The sequence below is a fragment of the Aquila chrysaetos genome, chromosome 19 (assembly GCF_900496995.4).
Source record: "Aquila chrysaetos chrysaetos chromosome 19, bAquChr1.4, whole genome shotgun sequence".
Classification (NCBI taxonomy): Eukaryota; Metazoa; Chordata; class Aves; order Accipitriformes; family Accipitridae; genus Aquila; species Aquila chrysaetos.
Genome location: NC_044022.1, coordinates 8,519,078 through 8,547,009, shown reverse-complemented (window position 1 = coordinate 8,547,009; position 27,932 = coordinate 8,519,078). Strand labels below are relative to the sequence as shown.

Here is a 27,932-nt window from a genome sequence, read left to right as displayed (position 1 = left end):
ATTGTTGCATTAATGGGTAACAGTACAGGTTCTTTTGGATTGCAGGTGATAAATACACTGTCTGCAAAGCACGTGCAAATATTGAACACAGCACGCAAAATCAAAAAAGAAAGCGACTCTATATATAGAGATCTCTAAGCTTCCTGGGGAAGCACTCGGTACAGCCAAGTGTTTGAATCTCACCCAATAGGTGTCCCTATGGGGGGGGGGGAAGAGAGGCTCAGCCCGTCGACTGGTCCCACAAGTCAGCGATGTCCTTCTGACTTGTCTATGATGGTATCTTCCCTAACAGTCTTCCTCTTTTGGGGTCTTTTTATACTATTTTTCCCTTTACGTGGAGCTTGAGTGACTCTAGTCATACATACCTTTACTTTGATTGGTATAAAGTTCTCTCGCTTTGCTTTTAAAGGTATATGCTAGAATAAATTCAGAGCGCATGCTCCATGGGGGGGTGGTTGCACCTTGGAGGTGGGTAGCTTTTGGGATGGAGGTGTGTTTTGGTATTATAATGATATTATAATGAGCAAAGTTCACCCAAAGGACATGATGTTTGTTACATGTCAGTTTCCCAGAACTGGGCATATGTGATATAAACCAAAAGTAGGGCATTAGGCTGACAGAACCCCCATTATTTTACTTCCTTGCTTCAGTGGATCCAATGCAGGGACCAACTGTTCTTGTTCCTATCGTTCCAGTTCCCTACCCCTGCAATCACAGAGCCTGGCCGCGGCGTCTCCACTCCGCTCCACCCTCCGTGTTACTTTTTGGAGTCAGCACACCAAGCTGCCCTGGTGATGCTAACATCTAAAGTTGCAGGTTATGTTGCTTAGGGAACTACCATGGAACCGATTCTTTACGTGTCCACTGTATTCCACCCTGGAGGTTGACCTTCCCCTGATGGGGGCGGGGGGTGTCATATCGATAAGTCACTTTCAGTAATCATTCCACAAACATTGTGGCTGAAATGGCAACATGCAGGCATGTATGCTGCATGCCAAGCAGGGGGTGGACACTGCAAAATCTTTCAAGGTTCAAGTTAGGGAAATACACCAAAAGTTAGAATATACATATGATCTCACTCAAAGATTAAAAAAATAATAATTTCAGAATAGCTAACTCAGGATAGCACTCTGTCGTGGCTTAAGCCCACCCAGCAACTACGCACCATGCACCTGCTCGCTCACTCCCCCACCTCCCAGTAGGATGGGGAGGAGAATTGGAAAAAAAAAGTAAAACTTGTGGGTTGAGATAAGAACAATTTAACAACTAAAGTAAAATAAAATGTAATACTAACAATAATAAAATATAATAATAATTGTAATGAAAATGAAATTAATAAAATAAAATTAAAAAACCACAAAATCCAAGAAAAGACAAGTGATGCACAATGCAATTGCTCACCACCCGCTGACCGATGGCCGAGCAGCGATCTGTCCCTCCCAGCCAACTCCCTACAGTTTATATACTGAGCATGATGTCCTATGGTATGGAATATCCCTTTGGATATTTTGTGTCAGCTGTCTCGGTTTCGCTCCCTCCCAGCTTCTTGTACACCTGCTTGCTGGCAGAGCATGGGAAACTGAAAAATCCTTAACTTAGGATAAGCGCTACTCAGCAACAACTAAAACATCAGTGTGTTATCAACATCATTCTCACATTAAATCCAAACCACACTATACCAGCTACTAAGAAGAAAATTAACTCTATCTCAGCCGAAACCAAGACACACTCCCAATGTGAAATGTCAGTGGAGACTAGTGCAATCTTTAACTTGGTTTCAGTAATCAAGATCAACCCTATGCTGCAAGCCTCAAGAAGGCACTTGAGCAATGGGGAACACTGCTGGAAAAATCACTTTGCTTTTCAACTGCAAACTCAACATTGGCAAATATTTGACTCCAGGCCTTTAGACTTAGGAGTCCTTTGGTTCAAAGGTCAGGGCTATTATTGCAAATGTGGATGAGAAGAGCACTTCACTGGAGCATAGCGAAGAAGATGGAAAACAAATGACAGAATCACTTTAACTTTAATCCTTGTTGATACTGCCTCAGGAGCAGCTTAAGCTGGAAGAATTAGCATCCGTAAACAGTGTGAGACAGATAGAGCAGCACCAGGGAGCTGGAGAAACAGGAAGAAGATGGCAAATGGAGCTGTTAAAAACAATCAATCTCTCTCCTTGCATCCAGTTGCTGTGCCCACACTGTGCCCCACTATCTCCAGCTGGAGAAAAAGAATGACACAAGATGCATGTGGGACAGAGAAAGAGGGGAATCGACTCGCAGCACAGGAATGACAATAGCTTCCTCTTGTCTGTGTGCTTTGTTGGCTCCCTTTCTAAACCTCCATCTTCCTTGCACGCTCACCTCATGAATGTTGGAGAGAAGAGGCTGTGGGAGAAGGCAGATGTTGCAGCAGGCACCTGAGAACCATGAATACAGAACAGAAATACCTCCAGGGAAGGTAGGAGTTCCCTGAATCTTCCTTCCACCACATGTTTACAACTATGGCGGAGTGTGGAAGAAGAGGAATGAGTAAAATGTTCTAAGGGAGCAGTGGATATAGGATTATAGAGATGAAAAGGGGAATACTCTATCTTCCTTGAAAGTCCCAAACCCACTCAGCATTTCTGACTTGTACAGAATAGTTACAGGAACATGTTATCACAAGCTACACGAGGGCATTGATTCAAGGCTCTTTAGCTGCCCATATGTATGTAGGAAATGCAAGGCTCTTTAAACCACCAACAAAGGAAGAATAAGGTGCTGCTTATTTAACTTCAATGAGAGTCCAGGCAGTTCCCAAAATAGCTAATGAACTGTCCCACAAGAATTTGTTCACATAACTACACTTTGGGTTTGCAGGTCCTTACCCGAAGGACTTGCACTGGTGTGGTGCAAACATGGGTATCGGCGAAAAGCCTCTAGTTGCATCATCAAGATAAACGAGGCACTGATGAAGTAAAAGGAACTCAGGACAGATATTTAGCTTAGAAGCATGCATAAAATGCTCCACTGCCCTGAGAGGACCTCTTCACAAGTGAGGTTGATAAACATAAAGGTGATGGGAGTAGTAGGAAAAAAGAAGGGAGAACATGACAGTATAAAATGGAGTACATTCATGCATTATAGTATGTAAGTGTCTTCAAGTATCTTAGCTTCTTGTATGCTAAGTCTCATTGCTTCCTCTTCATGAGACAGCCATGAGGGCTGAAGGATGCAAGCAAGCAAACTTGGTAAACCAGTCTGGCAAGGACACTACACATGGGGCAAAAGGAGGAAGGCACTCAGATGCTTGTGAGAGAAAACAAGAGACAGGAGCAAGTGTTACGGGCAAGGACAGGGAAAACACCAAAGACAGAGGGTGTCTCACAATACCGAGTATTAACTTGATGACTTTGAACCTGATGAGCAGCATAGTAAGATACTGTAATGACTCAAAAAGAGTAGGCGAGATGGTCAAGCCACTGATGCAATAGCATCAACAATCTGAAAAGACTGGGGTGGAGTTGATTTTAGCCGGTAAAAATCTAAGAAGAGGCTGCACTTGGTAAGACTGAAGATGAGCACAGATGAGAACAGAAAAGAAGGGGCATATTTCAGGAACATCACAGTGGAATCTGTCATGGTTAGATTATGTTCAGAGAAAAAAAGTCCCAACCTCTTTGTTTTGCTGACAGAGGGATTACATTACCAGACATTACAGCTCCAAGGAAAACTTTCTAAATGTAATCCTATCTTCATCAAGGGTGTCTGAACACAGATGCATGTTCTTAGTTAGGGTGTGAATTCACAGGACACTTGCTACTCTGCATTAATTCCCAGATGAATTCACTTAAGACTGCAGTTGCATGAATACTTTCAACTACCCTAAGACAGTGGTAGCACCAAAAAAAGTTTTATTCTCACTGTACCTGTGTTACCATCTCAACAGCATTGCACAAATATTTGTGCAGGGCTGCTGTGAGCTGGATCAAGGAATTAAACTGAGTTAATATGAACCACTTCTTTTATTAGATCAGTTTCAAATCTGGGATGAATTCCTCAGCCTGAGCCACTTGGTGACCATACACATTCTTTCACTAGTACAAGGGAGAAGGATGTACCAAGATGTGTTCTTTAGACACATCTATAATGACTTGAGCAGTAAAGCATTAAGAATTCCTGTGCAAAGTCATGTGCTCCTTTCAGAAGGTGGAGGGAACCACTTTACACCTAAGTGTCCATAGAAGGAAACTGGTGCACAGCAGCCAGTATGTTGAAAAATTCACACTTTTGCTTACTGCACACAAACTTTGTCATACAGAAAAGCCCTGCAGCTGCATAGAGGCAAACAACAGTTATAGGACTATAAACTGCTTTCTTCAGCCTATTGGGAAATTAATTGAATGTGTGTAAACATGCATGAACTGGTGGGTTCATGAAAGAATGTTTTTGTCTGATTATGTACCACTGTGATATTTCATCTCAGTAGTACCCTCTTACAAGTATTCCTGAATTACGTTGAGATATTTTATTATCCAAAACATAACACGTAGGTTGGACAGAAACAGAAGTAATCTTCCTTTTCTTAGATTTTACCACCTTAACGTAGAGATTCTCACGCCTTCTTACTAGCTTGTGGTACAAAAGCTCCTGAACTGGGTTAAAGCTTGGTTTGCTCCCTATATGGCAGCATTAAAGCAGCAGCCATAGCAATGAAAATAATCTCTGCTTTTGAACCAGCCAGCATGCCTGCCTACAGTAATTGTTAAAAAACATGCTTGGCTATGTTTTGCCTAGCCAGACAAGAAAAATCTCCTTCCTTTGAACCATGGCTTATGATTGCCCCTCTCCTTGTTTTGTGCTTTTCATACAGCACAATCATTCTGCTCCTACCATCCAAAACCAATTAATCTGGCAGGTGCTTCTACAATAAGCAAGCATTCCCACTTCCAGTAAGAGAAATACAATTTTGATCATGAAGACTCATTCCTAGGTTACCAGGTATTTGCATTTACATTATAGGGACCATACATCAGCCCCAATTTCCACACAACTCCTGTAGACACCTGTACGAATACCACAGTGAGTAATAGGTAGAATATGATCCTAGAATGGTGTTTTTATAAATGCAGGAAAGAAAATAGCAACAAAGAACCTTCAACCTGCCCCTCTCCAGCTCTTCTGCTAATACTAGTAGTTTAGATCAAGATTAAATTCCAGTTATAGCTCACTAAATAACCCACTAATAAATTAACTGATCTAAGACAGCCAATTGTGAAATATATATGAAGAACTTCTGCTGCAAACACGTAAAACATAGTATGCAATAGTCTAGCCTCTGGTTTTACAGATGATTTTTTGCAAGGGCTTAAAAGCAGCTCACAGTTCAAGAAACAAGAGATTCAGGAGATACAATCTTACTGAGGCTGGATCATCTTCAGTATATTCACAGACAGCCAGGTCCATATACAGGAGGGACATTGTGTCTGCTGACGTAATCCCACGATAAGTAAATGGGTAAAATTACTCTAGTGCAGTCTATTGATGTTCCTTGTAAAAGACTTAACAGCATTTGTTGCAATGCTGCCAGGTGAAATCATAAGATGACAGACTCAAAATACAGATCTTACTGAAACCAATGTTAATTTTATTTACCAACAATAAACATTATAATATTATGCAATTTGGACATGCTTTTTTCCCCCCAAAGGGGTTTCCTTCCTCTCTGTTGCAATTCAGTTCTCCAATTGCTGTTGCTGCTTCTGCTCCTTTTCGTGACTTGACGCTGTCATTTTATTCCATGTTCAAGGCTGTTGGCTCGCTGCCATATATTCAAAATTCCTAATATTCATGCATGGATCAACAGGTTATCTAAAGTGGCCTGGATAACAGCTCTTGGTAGGACCATTTATGAATATGAAAGAAAGGACAAAAGAACTAACACAGGGGAAACCTGGCATTAGCACATAGGAAGTTCATGGGAGGATCTTGATGTATGCATCCCACAGGGAAAGAAGTAACACTGATCTCAGAAAAAAATCGTTGGAATAATACTCTTTATTCAAAACCAAACAAAAATATCACAACACTCTTACAAAACAAACAAAAACCCCAACAAAGAAACCCCCAAAAACTTCATCTTCCTGCATCTCCCACAAATAACACAATTTTTCTCTCATGTGCTTCCTGCATCCCCAACATCCTTCCTCACTGATTAGCAGAGAGTTTAGGATTGTGGGTGATTAACACCTTATGGCTGTAAAGAAAGCTGCTGTGAAGTTGGTGAAGCTGCTAGACAGGCTAACAAACAGGATAGAGGGGGGCTCTTATCTCTATCTCCATTTCCCTCCATCAATAAAAACCAGACACTATTAGTACAATGCACCAGAGCAGGTTTTCCTGGGCTATCAAGAGGAAGTCCACACTATTCCGTATTATGTGAAGCAATACTGGGCAACCAAAGAGAAGTTGGCACTGGTACAAACTACGACCGTAAGTCATCATGTGTCCTGACATCAGCAATTTTAATTTAAACTGTCCCTGATGAGAGCAACAGCCTGAGTCAGCCTGCCAGCACATAAAGAGGAGCAGCTCTAGACTCAGAGACAATGCAAGATCAGGAGTGAAGCAATACTTCTCATGATCCAAGTTATTGAACAAGCCGACAAGGTGCTTCTGCATAAGTGGAGCAGTCCACAAGTGTACTAATTGTGTTATTTTAGGGTTATTTTTAATTAAGAAGATTTTATAATGTTAAAATAACTCTACAGGTATATTTTGGTTTGGTATTTTGCAAGCCCACCACAAGACTACTCTTCCAGTTTATCAGTCTCTTGGATTATACTTCATAATTTTTCTTCCTCTGATCTGGAATACTAAAATTCCTAACAGAAGGTAGCATTAAATCCAGAAGCTGGATAATCTCTGTCATAAATAAGCAACCTACCAGTTGCATATGTTACCTAAAACTGGTTTGAGATAGGAAATTCCAGAAATGTTTTTGTAACAATGACTACTTCTTGATGGGAGGAAGGAAGCTAAGCTGGATCATGATGGAACATGCCAGAGGGCACTCCAGGAAGAGCATCAAAACCAGCCCAGATGACTTATACGATTCCATTAATCTCAAGTAAACATTATTTTAAAATTAAATTTTAGAATTAAGGAGTCTAAAACATGGATTAAAAAAAGGATTCACAAGTATGATTTGATCTCTAAAAGGGATTAAAAATTTTTTGGTATTAACAAGCATTTTGCTTAACTGCCTCTATTAAAACCAAACCAAGTTACTCTAACAGAAGACCCAGTGCATGGACAGTTCCTGCAGAGGATGGCATGGCAGTTTAGCAGAGTGATGGGGGCAGGACTGGACAACCCTGGCCTGCAAGACTCCAGGTAAATTGCTGTGCACCTGTTCTGTTCTGTGTAAAGAATATATATGGTTTATACTGACCAAGTCCAAAATCACTAGAGGGAGGACTGGAAACTGACAGATATTAATAGATCAGAAGAGGGAAACCTTTAGAAAGGAGCCTCTATTTAGAGGATGGATGTTGTTACCTAACAATGCACAAAGGCAAACACTTTGTGACATTTATTTTACTGATATACAACCAAACTGACAGCTGAAAGGCTCTGGTGGAAGATCCACAATTCCACATTTATGTCAAAATTGCTTCGTCAGCCTTAAGAGACAGAAGTTTCTGCCAAGTAACTAACCAAGAAGTAGACATAAAATAACACTTGTAATTGCACACTGATACTTTATGATCTTGGTTTCTTATTTTTATTTTCTTATTAGGCATTGCAGTAGTGCCTAAAAGATCCTGTAATGGAGCAGGGCCCATGTACCATGGCAGAGACCATACAAAACAATAAAAGACACAGCCCATAACATAAAGATCTAAAAATATATTTAGTTGATCTTAACTTCTTGAAGTTTTCATGTTTTGTTAAATTCATTGCTCAAACCTTTGTAACCCTGATCTGTAATTTTTATTTCATTTTATGCAATTGACTTTTTATTTAGCTGGGATTCATGTATACTATTCCAAAAACATCTAAAAATCTGTCTTGATTATGCAAGACAGATGTTGAACTGTTACTTGACTGCTTTGTCAAGTCAAGTTTGTATGCACAGTATTTTGCAGACAGAAGCAATTTTATTTCACTCAGGATCTAAGCCAGCTTAAAGCAAGCCAGCTCCAGTGATACTTACACTGAGCCTTTGCTACAAATTCTGGAGAAGAAAAAAAAAAAAGACAACCCAAAAAAGCACACTCATCTACAGAAAGTGAGTTTCTGTTGACACTTGATTATCAGATGGGTACAGCAAGGTTTGCAAAGCACTGGGACAAATCTTGGAAAAAACAAAGTACACAGCTGGCGTTTCAATGATTTGTCATCTTTCACCTGATTACTTACAACAGGATACTCAATATCCATTTCCTTCCATCCAACCTCAAGTTTTAGATAAATTTTCCTTTTCTTATCATTACAGCAAAGAGAGAGACGAGTCATAGCTGCAGCAATCCTAACTTGGTTTGTTATATAACATTTCCAGAGTCTTGTGTCATGTAAGCCTTCCCTTCACATTCACATAATTTTAAACTACCTACCTTCTGCATTAAGATGCATGGTTTCCAGAGGTCCAATAAATGCATATCGCATTCCCAATCCATCAGACATTACAAGGTCTAGATCAGTAGGAGATATTAGTCCTTCCTAAGTGGCAAAAGTAGAACAGGAAGGAAGATTTGTGAATGTTTGGTTTTAATGCAAAATTGCCTGCTCCTTGTATATAATTAAAAAATTAAAGTAGTTATAAAAACTAAGGCTAGAAACAGCAGTTAGCTTGCAAACAGAAACACAACTGTTTGTCAGAAATGTCCATCTATTATGCAAGCCTTCCTATGGTTCAGTATAAACACTCATTCACATCTCTAGGATTGCTGTACTTCATAATCCAAATACACATTGATACACTTTGACAGTAACTTATTTTTAAATTTTTAGATTAATACAGTTTTTCATACAATATATACTATTTGTACACCCTAATTTGCCTGACACTACTTACAATAAGTCATGGAATAAAACTAAATTGAGCTGTTTATGTTAACAAACATACTTTTATCTCAGAAACTGAGAATCAGAGAACACAGAGCAAACGTGACACTCTTAATAGCGCATGACCGAAAGAGTTTATACCAAGTCAAAGTACTATACCAGCCCTTTTAACACCTCCCTTCACATTCTCTTAATTTTGGATTTTTGGGCAGTCACAACTGGCAGAACAGGGGCACAGCAGTGGGTACTGCTCCCGAGGGCACCTGCAAACAAGGCTGGGACTAAACATGCAGGCAATGCAGCTGCCACTCCCTTTCACAAAACCCATTGCACATTCAACCTATCCAGCCTCAACCTGCCCAGGTTCTCGAGTCATTGCCAGCCTCACATCTCAGAGCTGGCAGGATACGGAGCATGCAAAATGAAGCATTTCTCCTGTTAAAAGTTGGGCACTGCTGTTCCACCCACATGCTGTCATTTACCAGAAAGCCAACGCCCCCATCAGGTTAGGGCAAGCACACGACGGCTTGTAAAAAAAAAAAAAAAAAAAAAAGAGTTACAGTTCATTAGCTTAACAGATTTAGTTGAGAAGAATAATATTTATCATATGAGGTTGTTTTCCACCTACCAGAAAGATATGAATGAACTAAGACCTGTTCTAACCACTTCCATCAGATAAAGCCTGGTTTCAGGAAATTGTCGTCTTTATTCCCAGAGACATAAAAACATTTTCTTCTGGTTGAGAAGGTGGAAGAGATGCTGAACTGCTTCTCATTTGTCTTCTCACCCTACCGTGAGGTGCTCTCCCCTCCTCAGTGCCTCTTTCTCCACAAGTCCCTTTAAGCTGCAGAATACAAGTAGGTATACTCATCTGCTTGGCCAAAGGCAGGTCTTTTTCTGTTAACTTTCCCTCTCACAGGGCCCTGTCTGAATCCTCCTTCATATCACAGTGATCAGCTAGAGTTACAGACCTGCAGGACAGCTCTCCTGACTTGTAGACATTGACATCTGAGCTAGACATTTAGACTCTATAATCACCAGGGAGAAAAAAGAAATCAGTGTCCTAAAGCATCTAGAATAGATGAGTTGTGTCCTAAAAGGGCCTAATTCTCCTCACTGACTGAAAGATGACTAAGGAGCTTGGATACCAGTATTTACATTGTAGAACTCCCATCTTAAGCGAGTGGAATCCCACCCACAGTGTCTTCCCTGTGTTCATCAACTATATCATCTACTGTTACTTAAAAAGAAAATGATAAGCCAAGGACCAACATAACTTCTACAGCTTGCCACAGACATCAAGTTTCATTATCTCAGGCTTAAATAGAGCCTTTTATAAGACTCAACCTCAAGTCTCAATCTGTTGGTAAGCACTGCTCCCACCAAAACCAAGCCTGGCTGAATCCCTGTTGCAGGTGGCTTTTGAACTCTATCTTGAAAAGGAAATGATAATGTAGTTACTAAGATCTACCCACCATATATGGTACACACAGCTCTGGTAACAATTTAATTAGACATAAAATGGCAGGGATAAGGAAGCATTATTTTCTTCAATTTAAAGGTAAGGCATAGGTATGGTAAAGCATCTCGAGGCAGACAAGAAGGTCTGCATAAAGACAGGACTAATGCAAACCTCAGACAGCATTCAGATTACAGACCAGCATCAGTGTAACTAACACAGCCACCGTACGTTCTGTGACAGTTTTTTCCCCTGACATGGCAACACAACTTCTCTGAACAACATCAGCAAAGTCAACAAAAGCACTCTTCTGTTGGGAGTGCTTCAGCCAAACAATGAGTTATGCTGGTAAAGCTGTGCTTGATGAGTGATTTTTTTTTTTCCTGGTTGACATGGATTTGTGGACAAAAGATTAACCACAAGTTCCAGACATGCATTGAAACACAGCAACAGTTAAAAACTGTAAAGATAACATTAAAGAGTTAATAGGCTCTTGAAACACTTCAGAATCATTGCAAATTAATTTTCAAATTAAAAACTGATTTACTTCTTTTGATACTGTAGTCCTCAGCTTTGGTACTGACATCTGAAGACCAGGTACCTTCAGAATCACGAGATAGAGTGCTTTGCTCTTGGCCTTTTGACTATAGCTTTTGACTTTAGCAGCTGCTAAAAGGCAAAAATTGCTGCTACCAGAAGGAAAACATGACAGATCCCTCCATTTGAGGAATATATTATTCTATACGTGTGAGCTCAGTTTCTCCTTGTCACATAGACCCTCATAAAGGAAAGTGTTTTACTTTTTCTCTTCAGAAATGAAAAATGCATAAGTGAGAAACAAGTTAGACCATCCTCCCCTAGGGAATAACCCTACTCCCACTGTGTTAAGATCATAAATTGGTGGAATGATTCAGCAGGATGGGTGTAAGGTCAGCAAGGTATCTTCCACAAGGATCTGTGTTTATGCTAAGAAGTAAACAAGAAAGAGTTCCAACCCAGTTTCATTAAGTCTAGGTGTGAAACAATCTTCCCAAGGGGATTTTTCATCCTCTTCACCCTGGGTAACCCTTCTTGCAAGCATTCCCCTCGAGCACTTGTCAGAGGGAAGAGAAAGTGTGTTAGAGTTCACCAGAAGCTTTCACAGCTACAAAATTAAGATCTTAATTTAAAATAAATTCCACCAAAATCCTCAGTGACCCCAATGGCCAGTCAAACTTCAAGATCTAAACTAGTTCAGGATCCTCCACACTTCTTATGACACCATTTATATACCACAATCTCATCTTCCTGGAGATTTTAATCTCCTGTAATGCCACAGTATTGTCCTAATGCTTCTTTGGTATTTTATTAGTGCTTCTCACTATGCAGGGACGCTTTTTTCCTTTCCAAAAACCTGTGGTGGTTCTGCAGTCTCCACCTTTACGCCCTGACCCAACCTCCTTGGTTTTAATCAACAGTCTTTACATCCGTGAGTCACACCCACATCGCAATTTCTGTCACTGACTTGGTTTGTAATCATATTAAATGTCACATGGCCAAAAAAAAAAAAATCTTACTTTTTCTGATACTACCAATTCATCACGTTCTCCTACTCACTCCAGTCTGTCTATAGAGTTATTTTGGACTCCACTCCCTCCTGGACCACATACTTTCTTGTCTCCAAATTTGCCACTTCACCCTCTGTATCTCCCAAATCCAGTATTTTTTTTTTCTGATTGCCACTAATATATGCATTCTCTCTCAGCAGCACTTGTTACACCCTTCTCTTCACTATCACTTTAATCAAATCACTTCGATCCACACCCTGATGAGATCTTACTCCAGTCCTGTCATTTTGAGCATATGACTTTTCTCCTAGATCCCTCTACCAGCTCCATCTCTTTCCATTTCATCATGTTTGAGAAACTTGTTGTCCCACACAATTCACACCTCCTTACTTTGCTGGCTTTTGTCTTCCTTCTTCCATGGCACCCTCACTCACCTCACCCTGTAAGAAACACATCGTATCAACACTATATTTATCCCTGACCCTTATAAACTTCCTTTTATGATATCCCCCTTTTATGGGGCACTGTAACTAGATGTTTAACCTTTTACCTTGTCTTTGATCTTTCAGAAAGGTCCTCTGGATAACGCTATAATATAATTAATAATAAGGCATTCAGAATTAAAAAAGGCTTGCCAGCATTTAAGGACTGCCAAGCTAGTCACCTGAGAAGGGAGAGGTACATATATTAGGGACTGAAGCCAATGCACCCGATTGCTATGAAAATGAAATAAAATGGACACACAGCCAAACCATGACTTTATTTTCCAGAAGATTAACAAAAATGGCAGGGCTGCCCATTCTTCTTGTCTTTTACAATGAGCATAAACTAAAAGAAAACCCCCTTTTAAAGAAAAAATATATTAAGACACTACCAAAATCTTATACAGAGGAAAATACAGACTCTAAAGACCCTTATCATACAATCCATCATGCAAAATAGTCCTAGCAGGTTCTTAAAAGCAGCTGAAACTCCTAAATTAGATCAGGGCTGAAAAACCACCGAGTTCTTCTCACTATCAGTGTTGCCGTATTTCACGACCTCCTTGCAAATTCCAGCAGATGCTTAGAAAAATATTTCACCAAGATAAGCTTCCACTCAGTAATCCACAGTAAAAGGACAGTCCTAGATGTTCAGAGCAAGGTTTGAGACTTCTGATCTAAAGCATTGGTGAAACTGTTTGGCTGTTATTTTCTGGATGAAGTCAACCAAAACTTTACCTTCAGAACCAAAGTCAAGCTATTTAACTAGCACTCTTTTGCAACATAATCCCAAGCTACTATAGAATGCATTGGTACCGGTAAAAGTACGGAAGTAATAGTGTCAGCAGTGCACAAGGTGCTTCCCGGGCAAATAGAGGCAGTAAGTCTCTGCTCCAAGGAGTTATGAACAAAATCAGATATATCAGTGATCACTGTCAATGGATGCATGAGAAAGTAAACAAACAGTAACAGGGAATAACAGAGAAAGCTGTCTGAGATATTCTTCCTATTACTGGCTACAGATTATTCTAATGGTTCCAAACTTATAATATCAAAATTTAGGGTTGAGAAGAGAGGAATAAGGATCTTCAACCTCAACATCTCTCAGTACATCTTTTACTGTCATCATAATCAGCTTTGCAACACTTCTACCAGAGACCTAAGAATTAAAAACATAAATAAGAAACCTACAAGAACGTCAATCTCACATGCTATGTGGTCTTACAGAAAGTTCTCAGATACACGACCTTAAAGAGACAGACTGGAGTGTTCCCACTATCTGCATTTTCATGGAATAAATTGTGGAGCATGGGAAGACGCAGATAACTGACACAAAAAGTTCCTGCCACAAACACCTGCATTGCCCAAGTGCTCGTGACTTGCAAGTCAAAACAATGTCCAAAAAGACATCTTGCCACACAAAAGACTAACTCGGATCCAAAATGAAACATCTCATTGTAGCACTCTTGCCTCAAAGGGGAACACTTGCTTGAATTCCTTCTTTTAGGCCCATGAATGAATCTATGGTCTTTGCTTCTAAGTTCTTGTAAAGTCAAACTTCTGCATCCTTAAATCCACGTTCTTAATTATCCACATGGCCAAAGTTCTCAGCACCCAACTGTGTGTCTCTAAATGAGTTTTCATTCTCCTACTTGCCTACAAATTGGGATCTCAACCTTCAGGCCTCCTATTTTTCAACACCTTAACTCCATACTTCCCACTCCCACATTCGGCCGAGTTCTGCATTCACAGCACTTGTTTTGTTCCCAGCTTCAAAATCCCAGCCACCCCATGTATGCTCCTGGGGACCCCAGCACCTTTGGCAAAAACAAACTGTATCCTACTATCTGGGTTTCTTGTTGTTACTTTCATTGCTTTTCCCTGAATTATGCTTCTCTCTCTGCTCCAGCATCCATGCCCACATGCAATTTGAGCATCATAGGGAGTCCGAGCCTGAACCCAACCTGCCAGCGGGGCCTTACCTCAGATTTCTGTCTGTGTTACAGCCTCTCGTACTCTTGGACTGACATGACAGAAGTTGGTGAGCCCCACGCATCATCCAGCAAGCAGCTATATTTACCACATTGCTTTCTATACAGCCCCATGTTCATGCTCTGTATCAGACCCCTTCTCCCATTGTATGATCCCTGTCCCATGCCTCACCCATCACACATCCCAACACAGCACTGCTAAAGAAAAGAGAGGGACTGGCAGGTCATCAGTTGCCAAGCTACATTTTGGAACTAAAACATATCCTGCAAGCCGCTCAGTCCATTTGTGATAAAGTTTCCCAGATAAATGTTGTTAGTACAGCTATACCTGCATGTCTGTCCTACCACCAATGCCTTTTTTAACAGTACATAAGTACTTCTACTGAAGAAGCTTCTGCTCATTTCTTGAATGAAGTAAGCTCAACTGACCAAAAAAACCCAAACCCAAACCCTAAAAAACCCCACAAAAAACAAAACAACAACAACAAAAAAGACTGTTCTGGTCCATGCAAAGGTGTCCAAATTTGGACTATGATACAAGTGTATGTGCACATGCGTGCATGTGTAAGGTCACTCCCCTGCCATTACTATAAATATTTTTGAAGGGAGGATGCAGATGAGAAGTTTTCGAGCTCACATCTCAGCAAAGTCCTCAAAAAAACCCAGATAGTTGTTTACATAAAGGGGCTGATTTAAGATCATTTCAAGTGGCTTCAAAACACTTGGAGACTGCTGCTGTGTTTCTCTCCTGGTTCATACATAGCATTTATGTCTGGAATATTTATGTTCTTGTTATGTGGCAAAGAACTGATACACTGCAGTGCAAATACAACAGTCCTCCAGCAACAACACAGATTTTTCTCTAGCATTCACCATGTTAAAATTAAAGAAAACTTGTAACAGAAGTAGGAGCACTGTTCAGTTTATGACATGTAACTGTAGGCATGCATAGATACTTGTTCAGACCTTTACAACTACTAATAAAACAAGTGAGCTTGAAATTACATTTTATTGTTCTGCCTCATTGTTCTTTTACAATAGTCAAAAGCAATATACAATTATTAGCATCAAAATACCACAGTGTTCGTAAGTAATTTCATAAAAATGCCTGTGCTCTGCATCCAAGCTGACTTGGATTGCCTCATCCAATATGCACAATTTACATATCTAATCACAAAAGGATTAATAGTGTGGTCATTTTGGACAAGAATGCTTTATTAATATGTCCCTCCTGCTAATATTTGTAGTTTATCTTCCACCCCCACTTCTTCTTAGGGTAATGAAAACTTTTGTTACCAGAGGGAATCAATGTGAGTAAAACTTGATTTTCAGGAGCCTCTCAAGGACTGTGAGGTAGGGAGCCTGACGTTTTCAGTATTTTAACCCTCAACAATAAGGACTGAAAAGTGACTTAAGAATCAGAAGCAATAAGTATTTTTCCCCACTTTGAAGGTGGAAAACACCAAAAGAACATGACTTGCAATAAAAATTACAGAGTTGGCAGCACAACAGTAGAAACACAGAAACTGCCTCAGGCCTGCAGCTCTGGCCTATCTGCAGTGATTCTCCTCCCATCAAAGGCAGTGTGTAGCCTGAAGTCACACAGCTGAAACTATATACCTTTGATAGCTGCTATTTGTCCAGGCTTTTGGAATGGAAACACAGCCAAAGTTGTTACAGTTTAAATGTGTATTTGCCTGAAAATCAATAAAATTATACAAAAACAGAACAACTTGGAAACTTTGATGATGCACAACAAAAGCAACTTTCATTATCTGTCACTGCTTCAAGCACTATTTTGTAACTATTCACATACCACCACCCACACAAAACCATCCATACAGGTTCATACTAAACATTCACCTCAAATCAATACCTCTTTTCCAATAGTAGTCCATGAAGTATTCTTACACTCTTTCCATAGCTGAAGACCAGAGAGTGATACTTTCAATGGTATGTACTGCCTCAGCTCCCAGCAGTCCAGTCTTTGAGACTTCAACAGCTGGAGGTTGCTTTCTGCGTGGTTTTCCTCTAACAAGAATGTGTCTAAATGTTCCCTGAACCCATTCATATTTTTAGCATCCTAGGTTTCTATAGGAGTGGCTTCCACAATTCAGTTTATGCCTCTCAGAGACATTAAAGAATCCTACTAGATTTTGGAGTCATTACTTCCCTGGATACCTGTGCTGACCAAGGGTATTGTATCAATATGCCTACACATTATCAGACTTATTGGTTCAGTTTCCCAATGACACTTTTAACTCTTTTAAAAGACCGAAGGTGTAAGTGTTAACTTCCATTTCTGCAGTATTATGCTAGTTGCTGTGTAAAAAGGTGCTTAAGTCAGTATTTCATCAACTTCATATTTAAGTTTTGGGATTCTCGGGTAAGTTCCATTTCTCCTTCACAGTCTGCCATTACTCATTTACTCTTTCCTCCTCCAAAAATCTTGTTCTTAGCATGACTTGTTCTACTGCTACGTCAGATCCCTTCCTTTCATGGAAAGGTTACAGTGCGGGAATCTCCTTAACAGTGAACATTGCAGTTCAGCTAGCTTTTTCCCTGTGAACCTACCTTCCTTGTTCACATTTTTTAGCAGGTTTTTTTACATTTTTATTCTCAAAAATCTTTTTTTCACCAGTGTTATTACAGTTTCAAAAATAATTTGGAGGTTACTATCCTCTCTATCCTGTGTCTTTCAAAATGACTACAGTTTTCCGAAGGGTTTTTTCTTATCATATACTTAAGACTTTGTATTAACTTTTTTAATAACAGAAACCTTTTCTTTAATTTAAAGAGACATCTCCAGCAGAATATCAGTTCCTTCCTAACAACATTGTTCTAATTATTATTATTATTCACCACCTCCTTTATATTGTTGTATTGCGTTGCTAGGGGAAGCTAACTACAGGTAAGCAAAATTAGTTCAGCAACTATGTTTAGATACTGCTTTGGAAAAAGAGTTGCTTTGTTTACAATATGTTAGTATTACCTTAGTTTTAAGATCTTTACCCATATTTGTGTGCATGGTTGTTTTAAACAGCTTGAAAAATCAAAACACTCTCCACGACAAAAAAGTAAGCCCTACTCAAGCCCAGCTGAATCTCTTCTCAACAGAATAGCAACAGACTCATAATTCAGCTCTTCCTGATGAAAGATCAGACTTTGCAGCAGAGAACAGTAACTGGGAAAAGCTGAAGGGGCACAAACAAATGATTCTCAGCTAGAAGTCTGAATGGGCAGGAGGAGGAGAAATCTGTCTTTACCTACAAGTATCAAATAACTGTTGAACCTATGAGTACAATTCCTGAAAGGCCAAAGAGAAAACCATTTAAAATATTATTTTCATAACCACTGTACAGTAGGCCAGCAACATTCAGAAAATAACGAGACAACCTAGAAAAAAGAAAATCCAGTATTCTGATTTCTGTGCTTTTAAGATTGTTCTTTTGCTTGTCCCAAAAATGACAGTATTCTGAAAAGACAGCAGGATAAAGGATAGTTGTTATGACCGTATCATGTTGGTTTTGTCAGTCTTTGCTATTTATAACTGACATAACTTCTTACTGTTTTTAATTTACATGTTAATATATAGTTCATGTTCATAAGGGACAGTTTAACAAAGATGACACAAATTTATAGGAAATTTAAATATACAATCTCACTTGTCACATCTACAAAACTGGCAGTGTGTGTGTGTAAAATTGGAAAAAAAAAAAAAAAGATACATACACCCACAAGTCTCCAGGCTTCACTTATCACTGCATACTGGAGCCGATTCAGAACAAACCCCTCAATTTCTCTGTTTAGTTTGACAGGAGATTGACCAATCGTCTTCATCAGAGCATATGTTCTCTCTGTAGTAGAAGGATCTGTTTCTGGATGAGGAACAATTTCAACCAACGGCACAAAGTAAGGTGGATTTACCTCAAGAAGAAAGACAAAAGAAGAATGTCAACTACCAACAGATTAACAGTACAAGTTTATATAAAGCGTCTTTACAGCTTGCTGCTAGCGTGGATATTTTCCAGTGAACACAGCAAGCCTGATCCTTAGACCCTGAAATACTTCACCAATCCAATAAAAGCTGGTGTATTAATTCAAATTAAAAAAATAATTAATGTTGCATTAAATCTATCTCTCTTTAACCCCAGCAAAGTTCATGGAGCCACACTAAAGATGATAGCACTCAAACAGTACTAGTGAAGACTTCATACTGACTTAAGTAACTGATATTTTCTCAATATTCAGGCTGTTTGTTATTGTAAGACACATGGTCACCACCTGTCTTTCCAAATGAAACAAGGCATTTCCTTTTAGATATTCAGGAACTTTATAAGAAAATTATTGCTAAACACCACCTGTAAGATGGAACACTTAACATATAAGCTACTACTGGCCCAAGCCTGTAAATATATGTAAAACACAGTAACCAGATACCACATAAAACACACTTTGAAAAAGTTGCAGAACAGGTTACCTTCAAACACTGTACCTACTTTAAAAATAAATTAAGGAATTACCTCTCCCTGACTCTTCCCAAATACAATTTCTCATCAAGTCAAGACCTTTGTGTAATGTATTTCTTAAGTAATACACAAAAAATTCTGAAGAACATGGAGAAACAGCTAAAAGTTCTTCAGGTCATACTGCCTGCATGCTCTTTCCAGAAGCAGCAGTCCTTCAGCCATATTCTTAAGGTGTTAAGCTCAGCTCTTGGTCTAGTTTCCAGGCAATAGAAGGAGCTAACATGTCATAAACTACTACCAGAAATAACACTGACATTTAAAGGATGGTAATTAAGTACTGATTCTTTCACCATGCTCCCTTACAGTCAACTGCTCTTAACTGTGCTCAAGTAAATGCAAGGACAGGATTTAGTCACAGCAACATGCAAGCAGTCTTTCCTCTCTGCATGTTCTTTCTTTTCAGTACTTACATCTGCTCTAACTGCTGATGTAACACACTTCATTCCCTTTAAAGTGCCTTGTGTTCCAACATAAACTTTCTCACATTAGTCTCTTTGGCAGTGCCACCACCAACACTGAGAATAGCATGATGGACACCATCGCAGGCAATTTAGCAAGATACAAAACACTGCAAGCACCAAGAAGTTCTCTGAAGGCTTTTCTAACCCTTAAGTACATCACAGGTTCCAATCAGGAAGAGGACAAGTTAATTGTTGATAGAGACTGAGGCTATTATAAATTTCTTCCAAGATCAGTGTTGACAGTCATTTTATTGAAATATTCTATTTCATGAACTTGGCATGGGGAGTATATGGGTGTGTTCATGAGCACACTGAGAAGACTTAGGAAGACAATTTTTTAGGAGTGACATAATAGATGTTGGCAAAAGCTAGAAGTGGTAAAACATGGATGATACTGGGGATGGGGGAAGGTTTCTAGAAATGAGAAGGGGAATGCAAAGCCATTCTTCAGGGAGCAGAAGAGCTTACCTTACTCACCCTAACAAAATGAAACCTAAGAAAGGATATGACAAAGTAAACACAGGGAAAGAATTAAGCTATACAAAAGCTGCCAACAAACATCAAATTAATTTTAATGGACTGTTAATAAGATTGGAACAAAAATTAGAAGACAGCTTCCAGCAGGAGTAGCAAAGTTAAAAAAGAAATCTAACAGATATAGCTTAACACATTTCTAAGGTTATTTGATTAGATGGTTTCCTGTACAGCAAGGGACTTCACTCAATGGCACACATCTCCTCTATTTCTAGCTGTGTGACCTAGCAGACACATACAGTACATGAGAAATGAATCGCTCTTCTTTAAGAGTTCATAGTCATCTTCATCAGAAGATGACTTCTACCGATACACTGCCTGAAACTGCTTGCAGAGAACAGCTATACCTACAAGTATTGCATGCATTTCTATCATACAGCTGTGCTATGGGATTTAATTTATTTTTTCACTGAACCTATCACTATGTTAAGCAAAGGAATGAGCTCCTTCTGCCCTTTGGGCATTTAATTTCATTTCTCCTCAACACGCTCACCTGTGCTAGAGGCTTTACAACTTTAGCTCTTAATTTTTCTGGTCTATCAAATTCCACGCTTCTTGTTTTCGCAGTGTCTTCCAGAGCTGCTCACTTCCTGCAGCCACCATTCCCCATGTCCTACTGTCATGTTCAGGTTGTTAGTAAGGCCATGGTTAAAAACAAAAAAAACCACCAACAAACAACACCACCAAAAGCCAACAACTACTACAAAGCAAGCATGTTTACTGATATAACAGATGCAGAAAGGCCCCTGGAAGAGTACACTGGCTCAGCTTCTCCAGTACATTCCCCTTTGAGTGAAGCTGAGATTACTAAAAAAATAGTCTCAGCTGGATTGCAAAGCCATTTCAGAATAATTAGACATTTTAAGGCACTCAGAGTATTTGCTTTGGAAAATACTTACATCCCTATAACAGCAACCTAGAAAATGTTTACGCAGGGACTAGCTACCTTTCCAGATCTGATAAAACCTGGTTTCAAAAGTGGCTCCTATAAAGACTGCAGCTCAGAATAAACAAGTCAACTGGTACAGACCAACTTGGGAAAACAGTAAGAAAGAGTAATGTAAAATCAAAGACTGACAAACAGAGAACAGACAGAAGCCCAGGAATGGGTTAAAAAAAATAATCATAGCTATAGTTACTTAATACAGGAGTCTAGAAGAGACATTATCTCTTCTCTTGCACTACAGAAAGTTACAACCCTGGAAATATGAGATAAGGAACTACTGAATTTTAGACTGGAGAAAGGCTAAACCTCAGCACAGATACATACTTTGAAGTTTGACTTTTTTTTAATTAAAAGGGGTTGAAAACTAATTATACAGAAAGAAACCAATCCTTTTGTTCCTCTTGCTTCCCAGCCACCCCAAGGCACAATGGTGACGGTGGAGGGGTGTCAGAAAAGGACTGACCAAATGCTTTGACACTGCAATATTACGCTACTGGTAGCTGTAGGGACATTACAGTAAAGGAGGGCTGTATTTTTGTGTTCACACTACCACTTTTGAGCATGCCCAGGGAACTGATATTTACTTCACACCCTGAGGGATGCCCTGGAGAGACAATATGTAGTTACCAGTTTGCAGGCAACAGAGCAGTACCTTCCTCCACATACTGCAAACCTTCGTAACAACAGTCCTCTTAATTGATCTGTCAAACATCAGACTAATATTAGGCTAACAAATTCATTAGCTATTGAGTAGTGGAAAACAGAAGCAGTAAGAATCCCAGTTACCAAGACAAAATGCTCTTCTGTGCTGAAAAGAGATGTGATAAACTGCTGTCTGGCAGCCCCACACAGACCTCTACAAAGGCTCACAAGTGTCCTTCAGCAATTTGAGGTTCTGCTGCCACCTCTAGTCAAGCCATTTCTGCATCACCGCCCTGTCCCAGCTGGTTTCAAAGCATGCCGATTCAGCTCCAAGTACAATTTGTTCCATTTCATCCACCTGCTTTTCCTCTTCAGGTATAATGCTTCTGCATCAGAACTCTGAAGAAACCAGAGTCAAAAGCTTCCATCTGTCGTTGACATTACCTGACAAGCACATTCAGCTCACTGTTTGGATCCTTACTGTTACTCAAGAGCAGCTGAAAAAGTATACTAAAAAAGACTAACGATGCCACAAGAATAAAGTAGGGGATTTTACGTGCTTGTCTTCAAAACACAGAATTCCTATATTTTGAGAGCCAACAGTTTGAGTAACACACAACAGTATGAGCACAACAGCTTACGCAAAATGTATCTTGAGCCAACAGTATGAAAGATGCATACATCCTCTCAATTTAGTAGATGCTGCTGCTCACAGCATGACCAAACTAAAGCTTTTCTGGTAAGTCAGGCCCCTGGCACACCAACGATGGCTCACAAGCACTCCAAATATCCTTCTGTATCAATCAGTCTGCAGGGAAGAGTTTGGGATGCAGTTTAGTTAAACACCTCTACTACTACTACCACAATAACAAAACATGCCATCATACTTACAGGATGTGACACAATACACTGCTTAACATGTTTAAGGCCAGTGAACAATTTGCTGGGTAAGAGACAAGAGGTCGAGCTACTCAAGATAACATTGTCATCAACAATAAGATCTAACTGACTGAAAATCTTCTTTTTCAGTTCCAGGTTCTCCGGAGTACATTCCTGGAATAAAAAAAAAAAAAAAAAATCAGTATTAGAAGTCTTCTAGTTCAACAGTATTTATCCACACATTTCAGACTTCACTGATCCCACCTTGACACCTAGGAACTCAGCACAAACCATCTATTTTAATCAGCCTAGATATACCAGTGAGCCATAACACAAAAATACCTTCCCGCATACAAAGAAACGGAAAGCCCAAAGGTTTCTCTATAGCAGCAGATGGACCACCACACAAGATTTAACACAAAACAAATGATTTTGCTTTGTCTAAAATACAGACTTTTACTCATGCACAGAGATAACACAGTATGGAGGAATAAGACCTGGTCTTCATTTTTTTAAGAGAATCTCACATGATAGAACTCAGTATTCTCTCTCAGACAAGACAGAAATGAATAGGTGTATCTCAAAAGAAGACAAACTTACAATCTCCAGAACTATGGCAGGAGATTCCAAGGTACAGTTCTGGAACCTGCACTGAAACACCTCTCAGTGAGCCTCACACTTAAAAAGCTTAAATATCTTCATTCATTTAAACTCTGAGAAAGATTTTAAGTAGAATGCACACTATCAGAACTTCTCCCAAAGCTATTGAGCATGTTCAGCTCTGCAGTACTGTGTGAAATTTCACATGTATGAGCCAAGAGCCACAATCTACAGTCACCAGAATTTCAAAGTTATCCCCAGGAGCTACCTGAAGGACAGCGTGCAGAAGTCCACCAGTCTGGGAGTAACGAGTAAATGGGAGAATAACTACAACAGATCCCACAATCAACAGGAAAGACTTCAGTCTATGAGAACAAAACAGGGGAATAAAGCCAGCTTGTTTTCTGGTTTTTTTGGAAGGGTTTAAAAAAAAAAAAAATCCAAACAGGATCCCAAACTTGCAAAACCTCAGCTTTCCCCTTTGAACGCACAGAAAATACTTGCTCTTTTCCAACTCTAACCTTCTCCCACCTGTCAGTACTTCACTCTGTCCTTCCTGTTATGCCAAACTGCACGAGGGTAGGGGAAAAGGCTATACATTTAATATAATCCAAAATTTACATTTAACACCTGCAGCTTCAGACAGACTCTGTGGCAGGCATGCCCAGGGCCAGTTTTTCACCCAGTAAATGGGTTAAAAGTAATGTGAAGTCTTAAAAAATAAGCAAGTTGCATGGAACAGTACTAAAAGTTCCACGATGCAGAAGAGATAAACAGGGTCATTTAAGAACTCCAAATAGAGCCCAAAGTAATAGACGGCCTTATCAAAACAAAATGATACTCTGCTTATAATTCCAGGATCCCTGCTTGTTGGTTAAGTTTAAATAGTTTCTTTTAGTAAAGCCAAAGATGAAGAGAACTCTGCAGATACTGTTCAAGCTAATAAAAGAGTTGCTCTGAATAGGTTTATTGTGAACTTGAAACTCTAAGCCTCCTCTCACATCAGACGATAATCAAAAAGGCAAACTCAAATCTGCTGGAAACTCAAACCTGCCACAGTTATGTAAGGTTTCTGAATGGGCCATTTGCTTGAAGTTTCTTGTATAGTGTCACAATTGTATTCAGATTGTTGGACCACTGCAATAAAGTTTCTGTCCTCATCAAGCATGCAATTATTTTCTCAGAGACACCAATTCCCTAAAGAACAGGGGGAAAATTAAGCTCTAAACAATCCATTAAACAGGAACCTCACTTGCTGTCAGTTATGGAGCCTGGAGAGGTCTGAAGCTATTCTGTTTACCCTGAGAAAGAGAAGATCAAACAGTAAGCAGATAAGATACGGTTTTATAGCTACCACAGTCTCTCCCAAAGAACCAGTGCAAAAAGGTTAGCATACACCTCTACGCATTTTAAGTGACACTGTATATTTCTGTGCCCTTTTTTGTAGAGAAGATCACACTTCTCATTTGCAGTGAACAGTACACCTTTATTCCAAGACCTGAGCACCTGAACAAGGTTGCTACTAATCTGACTTCCAATTTAAACTTTATTAGACATCTTTTCAACAGCCTGATCAGAACATGACAGTTGTTAATTTTTAAAACCCACCTCCTGGAAGAGTTGTATTGAATTAAAGGCTTAAAGGTAATAGGCATTACGCTGTTCAAATACATGTTCAGAGAACACATCGCAGCGACTTGACCAGCCTATGAACTCTTAAAGAACTACACAAAGATAAACACGTACTAGACTCTCTCCCTAGCAGAGAGCACTGATACCCAGACAAGGTGATTGAGGTCTAGTTGCCCCTAATTAAAAAGTTGCACTCATATGACACAACCCTTTGAATGCCAGCACATGGAAAGCTAGGGAGTTTTATCTGTTTGAATCCAGTGTGTTTGTGTTTTCGTACAGGCATTTCCCACCATCCTATCCGCCATCTGTGCTCCCACACATGTCCACACTCATCTAAGTGCACTACTTCATTTACCTATATTTAAATGCTGGCATCTACCCAGGTTCTTCCTATCCATTCTCAGATATGTCAAGGTAGCAACTCACCTGTACCAGCTTCTAGGAAAACACTTCCCAAAACACGACCTTGCCAAGTATCTTCTCCTTACATTAGCAATGGGAATCGCTGCCAAGGCTGTGGATTTATTAGCACCAGGAGGTGAAAGAAACAAAGCATGGCCTGAAGTAAAGCACTGCAACACAGTTGTGTGGTCCTGAAATAAGTGGTATTGTCCTCTACAAGCATGGCCACATAAGATGAAAGCCAAAGATTTAAATTGGCATGGAGAAGGTCAAAGATTAGCACCCATTCAGCAACAAGCAAGCCACTTTCTGTAAGAGTATCTGGAGATGCTGTCACAGGGAGCAGCATTGAGCCCTCTCAATAGCAAGTATGAAGTCTGATGCTTTATTTAGCATAAAGAATTGCTGAATAAAGAAGTTTGAAAGCCACAGCTGCACAATGATGAGTCCCATGTCCTGACTAGATTCTGGCTGCTGCATATTCAAAGCATAATCAAGAAAACATTTTTACCCTTGCAATCTTAATAAGAAGATTTATAATGTAAATTCCTGCAAATGAAGATAGATCAATCCTGAGCTCTCCTAGACCAGCTTTCCTAGACCCCTCTTCATTCCAGGATTTTATCACATGCCATGGGATTCTTCCAAGCAGATTTTGGCCTCAACAGGCTCAAGTTGTCTCCCCTGAAGTCCAGGGCTGTGATCCCACTTTTTGTCTTGGTTCTCCTCTCAGGATCCTCAACTCCACCATCTCATGGTCATTGTAGCCAAGGCTTGCCCCCAACCTTCACATCTCTAATCAGTTCTTCCTTGTTTGTAAGTATGAGGCCCAGCCCAGCACATGCCCTCTTCTGCTCCTCAACCACCTGTGTCAGGAAGTTATCATGAATGCTTTCCAGTATCCTCATGAATTGTTTGTGCTCTCCTGTGCTGTCCCTCCAGCAGATATTGATGCGATTGAAGCCCCGCCATGAAGACAAGGGCCTGCGAATGTGAGGCTTCTTCCAGTTGTCCAAAGAAGGCCTTTTCTTTCTGATCAGGTGGTCTGTAGCAGACAGCTACCACAATGTCTTCCATGTTGGTGGTCCTCTTAATCCTGACCCATAAGCTCTCAACTGGCTCCTCATTCAAAGTAAGGCAGAGCTCTGTGCATGCTAGCTCACAGCATGTAATAAATATCCTAGGCAGCTATTCCTCTCCTACCTTCGTCTCGCACCACCTAACCCCCAAGAGCTGTACTTCACTGCCACGATGCAGCTGCTACAGCAAGAGTGCCCTGTAGCCTTGCCCTAACCACAACTGAGGTAGAAAATTATTTTCAAGAGTTCCATGACTTCCCTCTTCCCAGTAAATTCAATAGGGCTTCAAGTAGCAGGTAAACTGTTTAGGAGCCATAACCGCTTTCACTGCTCCAAGTGTGCTCTTCATTTTCCAGTTAAGTGAAGATCTCCAAACATGCCGCACACCCTGGCTCTGTTCCTCTATTTATACACATATAAGTTACAGCATTTTAAGTGGTCTCAGCTTTTCAGCGCTGCGATTTAGCTGACAATTTTCAGGCACTTCTGTAGAACAGTTCCCAGAGTCAAGTGACAGCAATCCTCTCCTCTCATAGAATGAAGGCATAGCAGCAGCTTTCAGAGCACCTAACTATCTCACAAGCTGGACCCAGACTGTCAGCACTCCTGCAACAGGAACCACAATACACAGCCAGACCCAATACACAGAACAAATTATTACATCAGAATACCAGTTTTGCCTCCAGTATTATTTTTAACCATTACAATTTAGCTCAACTATCTAAAATTTTTCAGGCATTAAATAGGTTTGGTAATTTCACAAAATTCAGCATTATTACATATTTCAAATGCAAATACTTGACTGCAAGTATTTTGGACTTTTCCATCATGCTCCCCCCCAAAATGGCAAAGTAGTTTTAGATGCTTATTCTGACACACTTTAAAGATGGATAGTATGTGGATATACCAGGATATTAATTAAGACAAGGTGCCAAATAAAAATGCATTATTTCAAACTGCACAGATGATGGTGGGAAAACATATTTACTTCAGTCTCTTTTTAGAAAGTGTTACTACCCTCATCTGAGGGTAAAAGCAGGGCCAGCAGCTTGTCAGGAGACACACACTTGCTTACCACTGTACGGGTTTGGGATACAGCACAGAAACGAGATGTGTACACACAGCTGTCACTGAAGGAGACCCCAGGCACACCCTTCAGTGTGGTGTCAGCATTTTGATCAGTTAAAATGAGGAAGATTAAAAGAAAAAAAACCAAACCACAAACACCCTCCTCCCCTCCAACAACAACCAACAGCATAGACTCTGATAACAGACAAGATTATGTTAAAGCATGACTAGAACTTGAGGCCCCAGCAGCTAGGGTCAGGGGAAAGCAGGGGGAGCAACAGCAGGGGGGTGAGGGTAAGTGGGACTTGACCCTGAAACACTTGGAGGTGATGCAAGAACCCAAACCATATGGGATACACACAAGGGAACAGAAGCTCATCAGGTTGTTTGCCCCTTTCCCCCCCCTGCAGATATTCGTTCCACATACCTGGGTACACAACTTCCTCCAAGATGGTTTCAAGCATGTGTCCCAATACCAGACAGTTAACAAAAATATGTTTGGCAACAAAAGACCCATTAGATGTAAAACAGCTAGTTAGCCCAAAACAAGCCACACGACCTTGGCAACCAAAGCTTTATTTTGAACCTGAACAAGAACTGGTATCCTGTAAGCCAAGGGTAAGAAAGC

The 27,932-nt window shown here is 40.0% G+C and overlaps 1 protein-coding gene across 1 annotated transcript in view; it reads right to left on the bottom strand.

Annotated features, from left to right (window-relative positions):
- The window catches only part of CRYL1 (crystallin lambda 1), a 60,325-nt gene that overhangs the window by 10,710 nt on the left and 21,683 nt on the right, over positions 1 to 27,932 (bottom strand). Inside the window, exons 4-6 of the mRNA XM_030042653.2 lie at positions 22,533 to 22,694; positions 18,262 to 18,456; positions 8,600 to 8,705 (exon numbers count right to left, since the gene is read on the bottom strand). Of these exons, the coding sequence (XP_029898513.1) occupies positions 8,600 to 8,705; positions 18,262 to 18,456; positions 22,533 to 22,694 (463 nt within the window). The remainder of the gene's footprint in view (positions 1 to 8,599; positions 8,706 to 18,261; positions 18,457 to 22,532; positions 22,695 to 27,932) is intronic.